A 12,009-nucleotide genomic window follows, 5' to 3' on the forward strand; every position below is an offset into this window, starting at 1 on the left:
TGGACGGTGCGATCCAGTACAGCACGGCCAAGACGGGCAGTCCCAACGCCACGCCAAGAACAAGCAGCAACTTAACTGCGGTTGTTTGCTGGCGAAGACCGGACAAGTTGCTGTTGATAGTTAGGGCGGCCATGACGGGATCCTCGTTTGCAGATATCACTCATAAAAATACATTTTAAAATTCTTGCGCTGTTTAAATTGTTGTATTTAAACAAATAAAACAATGTGTTAGTTGTAACTTTTGGACCAAAAAAAAGAGATATTTTTCTGACACACATTACTAGAAAGCTGCACATTAATCTTAAATTAATTTTGTTTTCTTTATTTGTCTGTAATAATTGAACTTGTTCACTGCTGAATTGCACTTTGAGATCACACACAATAATGTACTGTTACTGACTCTTTTTCTGTAAATGATACTTTCTGTATGACCACTGGCACACTGGTGTACTAGCCAAATAAATACACCATTCAGTTAAAAACAACTTTTATATTTTATTAATTTTATACTATTGTCACAGAGTTCAAAAATACAACATTTGGCAATAATTTTGAAAGACACTTTTACAACAACAAAATTAAGCTGACTTTTTGTTAAGGCTTTAATTGTTCCCAAATAAGACTGAAGCAGAAATGTATTTGTGAAGCTATTCACAAAGTGTTGAGTGTTCTTTAGTATTTACATCTATTCGAAAGTGAAGTGGCCTTGAACAAACTCTGACTGACCAAAATTGTAAGTTTTTTTTTTGTCCAAATATTATCCATATGTCATTATGTTACATTCACATTATGATTTGTCAATTTCAACATATCTAGTGTACTGTACAGATTTCAAAATAAAATCAAGTATTTACAACTTAACTGAATGCACAAATTCACGAGTTACTCTAGAGACTGCGCTCATACTGTTAACATTATGTGTGTAAATACAGTATAGGCCAGCTTGTAAATTAATTAAACATCAAGTTTGTTTAAGGCAATGGTGTGTACATATACCCACCCTGAAGTTCATCACAGTGCTCCTTTCGTGTTCATTGTTGCATTAAATTATAGGGTTGTCCACATCACTATCTGGTACAACCTGTCACACGTATGAATAGTTTGCCATGTTGACTAACACACGGTAGATTTACTTTTGAATGTATTTCGCAGCATTTGGGGAACAACACAAAACTCTGAGGCAATTTGGCAGAAGTATCTTGTACTGTGAGTGGGGATGGACCCAGTGGCTGTGGCACATTCACTTGGTGTGGAACAGCAGTGGCCTCACCATGCCGGCCAGCACCTTGGGCAACTGCGAGGCAATGACTTCTGACATCATTTCGGGGAACTCCACCCTCATGGTGTCAGCCCGGATGAATGTGCTCAGACAGTACAGGTTGACCTTCTTCACTATCTGCGCAAAACGAGACGGACAAAATGCAGGAGTCACCTAACTACAATACAATAATTACAATATCACACGATGATTACAAAGAATTCTTACATCGTGTATGGCGTCCATCAGCTTGGTCAAGTGGTAAAATCTTTGTGAACTTCCCACGGCACCCTTTTCCTTCATGTGGATGGCTTTGCTCAGCTCTCGGATGTAGTTCTGCCTCATCTCTTCAAACGCTGTTTGACTCTTGAGTCCTTCCAGAGGCACTAAGAAAACCATTCAAAGTAGTGTGAGAAATCAGACGGCACTATTAGACTATTAGATATGAACTAAAACTACACCGAAGCATTTCCCATGAGCAATAATGACCTTTTTATCTTTCTTAGTTGTACAAATGATTTCACAGATGAGCTTTGTTGCTTTTGGAAACATTTCTTCTTAATCCTGTTATATCTGCCTCTTAAATCAAAACACGTGTTCATGCACTCATAGTTAAATTAAAGCTCAGTGATATTGTACTCACTGAACTGTTTCCCCACTGCCCGGACATTTTTCCCAGCTGTAAAGCGTTCGTGCACACTCGGCGCCTACGCACCACGCTCACCTGCTGCGGCTGCTGCTGCTGCGGCGGCTGCTGCTGCTGCTAATGCTGAGTTTTGTGCTATGAAACTTGTGAACATTAAAAAACTGTTATATGTGCTAAATAACTATCTGTACATAAAATGTCTGCCTTGCATATGTGAGTTATGTTCATGTGCTTGAACATACAGTAAGCTATCTTGATCTGAACCTGTTTTTTTGACAACTCATTGCTATAAATATCATTGTGTACTTGTATATATGTTTGAAATAAAGTTATTTCTGAGAATTTTCATGTCATTGAATTGTAAATTTGTATAACAATACTATGGCAATATGTTTCAGTGCACTTTTCTAACTTTTGAAGTGAAAAAGGGTATATTTTCAGGCTTTGTCAATGAAAAGGGCAACTTTTTGGTTGTGGTCAGTGAAAAGGGGTACTTTTTCAGGGATAAGGAGGTCAGTGAGTAGGGGTTTTTTCAAACCTGTGTACGAGCATGGGCACTCTAAAGCTCTATTAGAGTCGGCCCCCCGGGTGTAAGTTTACAGAAGCTGCTGTAAAAGTTGAGATGTGAACCTGTTGTGCTTTTACCTGTGTTGAGGAGGATTATGGCTTTCATGCAGAGAAACTCCTCTCGAGTGACCTGCAGGTTCGCAAACTCCTGAGGAATGAACTGGATTGCCAGGCATTGGTCATGGATGGGTGACTTGCTCAGCTGCTCCCTGAAAAAGGCAGCAGCAATAGACATGCATTTGTGATTGTTTTATTTATTCAACCTAAAACTGACATTAGCCTCAGAAAAAAAGAAAAGAATGACTACTTACTGACTGAGAACAAGATCAGGAGCAAAGTACAAATATTCACTGGTGACGTTCTGAAAGGTGCGCCAGCCCAGAGAGAACACCATTATGTTCATCCATGAATACTGGATCAGGGTCATCTGGTCGTTGAGGTGCAGATTACCAAACCCTTCGAAAGGCATTAAACCCATATTAAATTAGCTGCTCCACTTGTAAATGCATAAAGTAAACAGCTTTGCTTCGTGACCCAACATTTTTGTTAATGTCATCATTGAAACTTTCCCCCCTCAAGTTTTATTGTGATGTAATCTATAAAATGTATTGTTCCTGATGGCGAGCTACATCCTGCCCTCCTGTTACCATAGATATGACAGTAGTGACCCAGGACAGTGTGTTACCTGGCAGAGACTTGGACCATTTGAAGAGCCACAGCAGCTGTTTCTCACACAACCGGTTCAGACTGTTGAGCAGTATGTGTGGCACATCGGGTTGAGAGTTGTCGAATCCAGAATAAACCATCTCCGGCTCAATGTTCTCCAGGATATTGTGGATTTGATGTAGCTGTACATTTTGTAAGCTAGGGATGAGGGGCATGGAGTTCAGGGCCTGGTTTTCTCCTGGCATGGCCAAGTTTGACTGGAACATGAGGGAGGGGGACGAACCCAAGGCCTTTAAGGCCCCAAAACGTTTCAGTTTCCTGCCTATGACACACACACAAGGTCTAGTAAGAAGTGATTAGAGACAGTAGAATTTGTGCCTGTAATACATCACCAAGTTAAGGTTTTTATGTTCTAACTAGCCATGTGTGAAAATTAACCACAACAAAGTCTGGTTTCCCATTACACTTGACATTTTACCAACAATTACCTCCAAGCACCATCCCAGCCTGGTAGCACTTTCTGAGGCGGCATGCTGGGCAGTTTTTCCTCCTTATTTTGTCCACAATACAGTCATTGCGGCCGGCGCACAAATAGCTGTGATGGCCTGTTGAGTAAGAGCGAATACAGTTTATTTTTACAGATGTAATAGATGAGGTCCATTTATGACGACAGAAAAATAACTTTGATACGAGGAGGATGAGATAGAAGCAAGGCTGTGAGGACAAAGTGACTCTCTTATATCAGCCATCTTGAGATAACAAGCAAAACAAGTCAAAGATGGAGAACATAGGGAACACTGGTCAATCATGCACTAATTCACACTGGCTCCCCATCAAGCAGCGCATAAACTTCAAAATACTCCTCACCTTCAAAGGTCTTCACCACCTAGCCCCCCCCCCTACCTGTTTGACCTCCTCATCCCCCACCGCCATAACAACATTTAAATCCCGCCTAAAAACATAACTCTTCACCCAAGCCTATGACCTACCCTACCCCTAGCCTCCTCTACCCCACTGACTATACACTTCTACCCCCTGTTACATCCCCATAATTTTCTTTCTACTTCTTCTGTCTTGTTTATTTTATCTGTACATTATTGCGTATTGTATGTGCTGTCCCCCCCTGTCTGTAAATATCCCCCCTTTTTTGTATATGTCAAAGCGTCTTTGGGTCTCTGAAAAGCGCTATATAAATAAAAGATTTAACAACTGCCATAGAAGGTCAGGCTATTGCAATGAGAAAACAATCCCAAAGCTTCAGTCAATTCTTATACTGTGTATTTAACAAAAGGAAAACAACAAAACAAGATGGACAAGTAATTGTATGTGTCAGGCTGGAACTGAAAATGAATTTTGGAACTTTTGTGACAACATTGAGGCATTTATTATTCTCACCTTCTACAGCTCTCTTGAAAAATACTTTGCAGCTCCCGCAGGTTAAGACGCCATAGTGACAGCCTGATGCTTCGTCGCTACAAATCACACACTGTCTCTGAGGGGGCATGCTGGAGATAAACAGTTTTTTCATAGTCAAATATTGAACCACATTCAAACATTGGCAATTGACTGTGTTCTTGCCCTTTTAAAGATTGAACATTTACTGTAAAAACATTTTTTTCAACCTAACACAAAAAGGACGCTAAAGGACAGATTTTGTTATTTCATTTTGAACACAATTTTTGTGTTGAGCCATTCCATTCCATGGAATGCGACGAGTCTTTGTTCTCGCCTGGTTTCTTCTTATTATTATTCATGGTCATTTTGCCACAACTCGGGCATTTTTGCAATTAATGCCTTCACTTCCTCTTTTATTTTGATGGAACATTTCCTCTCATGCCGTGGTCTTAGCATTAGCATCACCATTGGCGGCGGGTCTCTATCTGTACGGCGTGAAGTCTAAAGAAAAAAGTCTAAAGAACAAAGTCTGAAGAACAAAGTCTAAGAATAAAATCTTTCATTGGGTAAATCAGTGATATGAGTTCAATGTAATGATATGTTATTATCGGTATGCACATAATTCATTATTACATATTAGTTTGTGTTGCCGTGTAAGTGGCTCAGAAACTAATTTAGAATACATTATTATTAGTCCTGGGCTTTATTCAATTCATAATGTGTCATCCGATAAATGCCCATTTAATCCCCATGTTTTAAATGAAAAGAGCGTTACCCTGGGAAAGTAAAGAAAGGTGAGGGGTTCCTCACGACCAGGCTCTGGTTCGGGTGGCCCTCGTAGGGTGCATGAGGGAAGGGCTCCCCTGGGACCCCCGTGGACTGGCCCCAGTAGTTCAGCTCGGCAAGAGTTGTGTGCATCGGCCAGCGGGACACCTCGCTCTTGAACATCTGGTGGTGCGGTGGAGGGGACGTGTGCGCGCTCACGTCAAAGCTGACCAGAGGTTTACCGGACTGAGGGCTCCTGGACTCAGTCCTGACCAATGCCAGCGGCTCCAGAGAGTTCATGTCCATCAGAAAGTTGGGAGATCCGTCCTGGACCGACCGTGAAGCCACTGCGCTGAAAGCGTTGGTCTCGCTCCCAGGCAGAGTCAACAGCTGCTTTCTCTGGGGGTCGCAACAGGTGTCCAGTGCGCTCAGGTCTGCGGGGGTGTCGAAGCTGGGACAGTGTCCGTCCATAATCACCGAGGGTTCCTTCTCGTCCTTAATGAATCTACACGAAGAGGAGTTTGAAGCTCTGGATCTTTTCGTAAAGTCCTCCCAGGGACCCACGTCGCACTTGAGATACTCAGTACTAATACTACTGCTGCTGCTGGTTGGTTGGTTGGTTGGTGTTGTTGTTTTATGGCAGTTGGCATCCGAGTGTTGCATTACCGCCAGATTTTACTCAGACTTTGTCGTAGTCCTTAAAAGTTCTTCTTACATTGCTTTGGTTGTTGTTGTTGTTGTTGTTGTTTTATGGCGGTTGGCATCCAATTGTTGCATTACCGCCAGACTTTATTCCTCAGACTTTTCGTAGTCCTCAGACTCTGTCGTAGTCCGTTGTTGTTGTTGTTGTTGTTGTTTTATGGCGGTTGGCATCCGAGTGTTGCATTACCGCCAGACTTTATTCCTCAGACGTTTCGTAGTCCTCAGACTCTGTCGTAGTCCGTAAAAGTACACCTTCCATTGCTTTGGTGTTACAAAGCCCATGAGGTCATGATATGTCTTTGTGACTAGAATAGTTGTTGTGTCAGAGACCAACCGGCTTTATTCCAGGGAGACTCGTCTTCATCTTCCTCTCCCTCTTTGACGTTCGGTGCTTTGGAAGTACAAAGCCCATGAGGTCATGGGACGTCTTTGTTGTTTTACAAAGCCCATGAGGTCACGGGACGTCTTTGTCGTTTTATCCTTTAGAAGTCCTTCTTCCATCACTTTGGCGTTTCTAGGCCCATGAAGTCAAAGCGCGTTAGAACATCCTCTTGCTCCTCATCCTCGGCTCAGTCTCCAACACCCCCCACCTCTATAAACGTTTACCCAGCCCTGTGCTACATAGATGAAGAAGAGTCTCCCTGGAATAAAGCCGGTTGGTCTCTGAAACAACAACAACTATTCTAGTCACAAAGACATATCATGACCTCATGGGCTTTGTAACACCAAAGCAATGGAAGGAGTACTTTTACGGACTACGACAGAGTCTGAGGACTACGACAAAGTCTGAGGAATAAAGTCTGGCGGTAATGCAACACTTGGATGCCAACCGCCATAAAACAACAACAACAACAACAAGTAAGCAACCACAGCCTGACACAAACCCTGTGACTGGATCGCCAGAAAGTTCCGCAGATTGAACTCCCGCCCATTATTCCGAAACCACAAGGCCAACCCGGCCCTTTCTCTATCATAAGCCTCACAGCAAATCAGCACATGCTCGACAGTCTCTGGCACCCGACAGCGACCACACAGACCGGTCGGATGCTTGCCTATCCTACTCAGTGACCAATTGAGTCCAGCATGGCCAATCCTCATGCGGGCGAAGGCCCTTTCCTCCCACGCGTTCCTGCCCATAGACCCGCAAGGACCCATACTACACTGTATGTGATAGAGATGCCGTCCAGTAACACAGTGGCTCCAAAATTCCTGCCAAAGGCCGACCACATGACTCTTGATAACGGGCTTGACTTCAGATTTGCTTAACTCAACCGCCACATCAATTGATGGCCGCCTAAGGGAACGCTTAGCCAGTGCATCAGCCATTTCGTTACCATCCACCCCCACATGCGCAGGGACCCAAATGAAGGAAACCCTCACATCCTTCCTGGACAGGGAGAGCAGCAGACAGAAGATGCCATTCAACACATCCTGTCTGCAATCCGATTTCCCAGATTTAATGCTTTGCAATGCAGAAAGGCTGTCAGAGGCCACCACAATGCCGCAACACTGCAAAGCAGATTCCGCCCATTCCAATGCCAATCGTATCGCTATGAGTTCCGACGTGAAAACAGAAAGGCGATCTGTCAACCTCTTCTTGTTGTTGTTGTTGTTGTTTTATGGCTTCTTGACCGCCAGCTCCAGGTCAGGTCCGTAAAAGTACTCCTTCCATTGCTTTGGTGTTACAAAGCCCATGAGGTCATGATATGTCTTTGTGACTAGAATAGTTGTTGTTGTTTCAGAGACAGGGCTGGGTAAACGTTTATAGAGGTGGGGGGTGTTGGATACTGAGCCGAGGATGAGGAGCAAGAGGATGTTCTAACGCGCTTTGACTTCATGGGCCTAGAAACACCAAAGTGATGGAAGAAGGACTTCTAAAGGATAAAATGACAAAGACGTCCCATGACCTCATGGGCTTTGTAAAACAACAAAGACGTCCCATGACCTCATGGGCTTTGTACTTCCAAAGCACCGGGCGTCAAAGAGGGAGAGGAAGATGAAGAAGAGTCTGAGGACTACGAAAAGTCTGAGGAATAAAGTCTGGCGGTAATGCAATGAAGGGAGGTGCCTGCCTAGTAAGGTGTTCATTGGGTACATGTGCTATAGCGTCAGGCCATATGTTCCGCCGCCCCTGCGTTGCTTTAAGTGCCAGCGCTTTGGGCATATTGCAGCGGTCTGTAGAGGGAAGCAAAGATGTGGTAAATGTGCAGGAGACCACGAGAATGGGAAGTGTGACGTGGGTGCAAAACTGAAGTGCTGTAACTGTGGGGAAGAACATAGCTCTGCCTTCGGGGGATGCAGGTTTAGCAAAAGAGCTGCAGAGGTGCAGAAAATAAAGGTCTCTCAAGGTATATCCTATGCAGATGCAGTCAAGAAAGTTTCAAGTAACGAGTTTAGAGTAAATACAGAGAGGGGAGCCAGCGTTGCTCCCAGCCAGGGCGAAATGAGAAAGGCCAGCGTGGCTCCCAAGAAGTGTGAAGGTTTCAAGAGTGGAGGTCCCAAGTGTGCAGGTTCCAGAATTAATGAGAATACCCTGGTTGTGGATAGAGAGGATTTTGTACTCTTTATGGTGGATGTTGTAAACTGTGCTGCTCAGACTCAAAGCAGAACTGAAAGGATCAGGATCATTGCTAAAGCTGCAGGGAGATTCCTTGGAACAAAGGAGCTTGATTGGGCAGATATAGAAAACAGGCTAAAGGCGCTAAATGGGAGTCGGAGTGATGGGGGTCTGCTTGTGGGGAGTCAGAGTGATCAGAGTGACGAGATGGGGGTGGGGGTGGTCTCCTGTCCTCGCCCAGTCTCGTAGACGCACGGCTACCAAGCAGCGACATCAGTGGACATATTAAAGCCTATAGAATGAAGCCTAAAGAATAAAGCTGTACGGTGGAAGCACCGAACGTCAAAGAAGGAGAGGAAGATGAAGAAGAGTCTCCCTGGAATAAAGCCGGTTGGTCTCTGAAACAACAACAACTATTCTAGTCACAAAGACATATCATGACCTCATGGGCTTTGTAACACCAAAGCAATGGAAGGAGTACTTTTACGGACTACGACAGAGTCTGAGGACTACGACAAAGTCTGAGGAATAAAGTCTGGCGGTAATGCAACACTTGGATGCCAACCGCCATAAAACAACAACAACAACAACAAAAACAAAGAGGACTACGACAAAGTCTGAGGAATACAGTCTGGCGGTAATGCAACACTTGGATGCCAACCGCCATAAAACAACAACAACAACAACAACAACAAGGTCAGTCTGAGGACTAGGAAAAACAACAACAACAACAACAACAACAACAATACCTCGTGCACTTGGACGCCAACTGCCATAAAAAACAACAACGACAACAGTTTGGATATTACGGCAACATAGAGGAACGCCTCGGTCCGTATGGCGGGGAAGAAGAAGAGGAAGGGTGACCTGGTCGGTGACGATATGAACAGCGGGGAGGACTCCCCTGGAGCCACTGATCCTGTGCAGCGTAGGGCGTCTTCTTGCTCGTCTATGGAGGGCTCTCTCAGTGAGGAGCAGGGCGGGGGGGTTGCAGATGTCGGGGATGTGAGTTCAGAGTGTAAGGTGTTCATAAAGCTCGCGCAGGATAATGCGTCCTTTAAGGGGTGGGATCCGATGGCGTTGACAAGGAGCCTGACTGTAGCTGTGGGAGTGGTCAAGCATGCGAGTGTCCTTAGGGATGGCTCGCTGCTGGTCGTGTGCAAGGACGTGGCTCAGCGAAGCAAGGCGATTGAAGCTAAGTGTCTGGGGGGGAAGGACATTCTTGTGTCTGATGCTGTAAGAGGCACGGTCAGGGGAGTTATAGTAGGCGTCCCTACGACGACATCTGTGGATGACATAAAGGAGAATTTGACTGGAGCTAAGGTGGTGGATGCTAGGCGGTTGAAGATGACCCGGGATGGGGTAAGGTGTGACAGCCTGTTGATAATGATTAGATTTGAAGGTGGGATCCTGCCTCGTGTGGTGTGCGTTGGGTACATGCGCTATGGCGTACGCCCATATGTTCTGCCGCCCCTGCGTTGCTTCAAGCGCCAGCGCTTTGGGCATATTGCAGCGGTCTGTAGAGGGAAGCAGAAGTGTGGTAAATGTACAGGAGACCACGAGTATGGGAAGTGTGACGACGGAGCAAAACTCAAGTGCTGTAACTGTGGGGGAGAGCATAGCTCTGCCTACGGGGGATGCGTGTTCAGCAAGAGGGCTGCTGAGGTGCAAAAAGTTAGAGCCTCTCAAGGCATATCCTACGCGGATGCGGTCAAGAAGGTGTCTGGTAGTCAGGTGACGGTGGATGCAGTGGGGGCTGCCAGTGCTGCTGGTGTCCTAGGCGACAGGGGAGGGGGCAGCGTTGCCCGCGGCCAGGGGGAGGTCCCCACTGGGATGCCTGTGAGTGTGGCTTCCACGGGCAGAGGCCCTGTGGGTGCGGAGGATGTACTGGTTGTGAAGAGGAAAGATTTCTTCCTCTTTATAGTGGAAGTGATTAACTGTACTGGGCAAACCAAGAAGAGATCCGAAAAGACTAAGATCATCGCTAAGGCTGCAGGGAAGTACTTTGGAGCTGGGGGCCCCGAGTGGACGGAGATAGAGGATGCGCTGCGGGAGGGCGCCCTGCCCCATTCTGGCAGTGGGAGTGGGGGGGGCTCCCGATGCGCCGTCAGGTTCCGGGGGCTCATAATGGCGGTGGTTGTCTTGCAATGGAATGCGCGTAGTCTTCGTGCTAATGGCCAGGAATTTAAGCATTTTGTCTCTACCTTGTTGAACAAGCCTCACGTTATGTGCGTGCAGGAGACTTGGTTACGACCTAGGTGGGGTTTTGGGATACAAGGGTATGTGTGTGTTAGGAATGATAGGGAGCAGGGTAGAGGCGGAGGTGTGGCTGTGTTTGTCCGAGATGACCTAAATTACGTTGTTGTCAGTGTGAGTAAAGCGCCGGAGGCCCTGGCGGTGAGGGTCTGGCTGGGTGGTGAAGCTGTTACTGTGGTTAACCTTTATAATCCGTGTGGTGAGTTAACGTTAGAGTCCTTACATAGTATCGGTAAGGATGTTCGGGGAAAGGCCGTGTGGTGTGGGGATTTTAATGCGCATAGCGCTTTGTGGGGCGGTAGTGGTACCGATAGGTATGGGCAGGTGGTAGAGGGTTTTATCAATCAAAGGGAGTTGGTTTGTCTGAATGATGGGGGTGGGACCCGCTATGATATGGGGACCGGTGCGGAAAGTGCAATAGATCTTACACTTGTGTCCAAGGAGTTAGCTGGTGTTTGTAGTTGGGAGGTTCTTGGTAATCTTTCTTTTGGTAGCGATCACTATCTAGTCCGCACCGTGATTGGCTTTGGGAGCTGTGTGGTCAGGGGGACGAGGATCCAGAGGTGGCAGTTGGCAAGGGCGAACTGGGAGGCTTTCCTGAGGAAAGCTGATGATGGTTCTAGGGTTCTGCAGGAAGGAGGATTGACTCAGGTGGATGATCTCAATAGTGCAATTGTCTCGCTCATCACGCAGTCAGCGGTAGGCACGATTCCTAAGAGTGGTGGTAGTGGACATAGGAAGCGGGTGCCGTGGTGGACTGAAGCATGTGGTCATGCTGTTAGGGCGAGAAATGCGGCGTTTCGCCGGCTAAGGGTTGCCCACACTGAGGGTGCCCTCATTGACTACAAGAGGGCCCGCGCTGTTGTGCGGAAAACTGTGAGAACGGCCAAGAGTGCCTATTGGAGGCGGTATTGTTCCAAAATTGGGAGAGAAACGCGTCTCGGGGATGTTTGGGGGATGATTAAGCGGATGCATGGGGTTGAGCGCCGTCATGGGACCCCGGTCCTAATACTGAATGGTGTTGAAGCAGTCAACGACGTTGACAAAGCTGAACTGTTGGCCAGCACCTTTGTGTCGGTGCACAGCTCTGACAATCTCTCACCTGCGGAAAGGCACTACAGGGAGAGTACTTTGGCCCAGAATTCTGAGCTGATTGGGCACCAGCCTTCGACTCAGGATGACCTTGACCTTCCGTTT

At 46.3% G+C, this 12,009-nt stretch overlaps 1 protein-coding gene across 1 annotated transcript; it reads right to left on the minus strand.

Annotated features, from left to right (window-relative positions):
* Positions 1-993: 993 nt before the first annotated feature.
* On the minus strand, positions 994-4,649 carry LOC140366870 (progesterone receptor-like). Its single transcript, XM_072453068.1, has 7 exons — positions 4,533-4,649; positions 3,626-3,742; positions 3,157-3,459; positions 2,783-2,927; positions 2,550-2,680; positions 1,487-1,644; positions 994-1,396 (listed from the first exon to the last, which is right to left on the minus strand). The coding sequence occupies exons 1-7, from the start codon at positions 4,639-4,641 to the stop codon at positions 1,241-1,243; spliced, it is 1,119 nt and encodes a 372-aa protein (XP_072309169.1). The 5' UTR covers positions 4,642-4,649; the 3' UTR covers positions 994-1,240.
* Between the last annotated feature and the right edge of the window lie 7,360 nt (positions 4,650-12,009).

Source organism: Eucyclogobius newberryi, unplaced genomic scaffold (genome assembly GCF_026437365.1).
Source record: "Eucyclogobius newberryi isolate DKJ021-1_F unplaced genomic scaffold, fEucNew1.0.hap1 SCAF_10, whole genome shotgun sequence".
Lineage (NCBI taxonomy): Eukaryota > Metazoa > Chordata > Actinopteri > Gobiiformes > Gobiidae > Eucyclogobius > Eucyclogobius newberryi.

Excerpts from the sequence above, each read along its gene's own strand:
- LOC140366870 (XM_072453068.1), bottom strand. The coding sequence starts at position 4,641 with ATGCCCCCTCAGAGACAGTGTGTGATTTGTAGCGACGAAGCATCAGGC. Across the intron at positions 3,460-3,625 it reads GGCTGGGATGGTGCTTGGAG|GCAGGAAACTGAAACGTTTT; the intron begins GTAATTGTTGGT and ends TGTGTGTCATAG. Across the intron at positions 2,681-2,782 it reads CCTGATCTTGTTCTCAGTCA|GGAGCAGCTGAGCAAGTCAC; the intron begins GTAAGTAGTCAT and ends TGCCTTTTTCAG.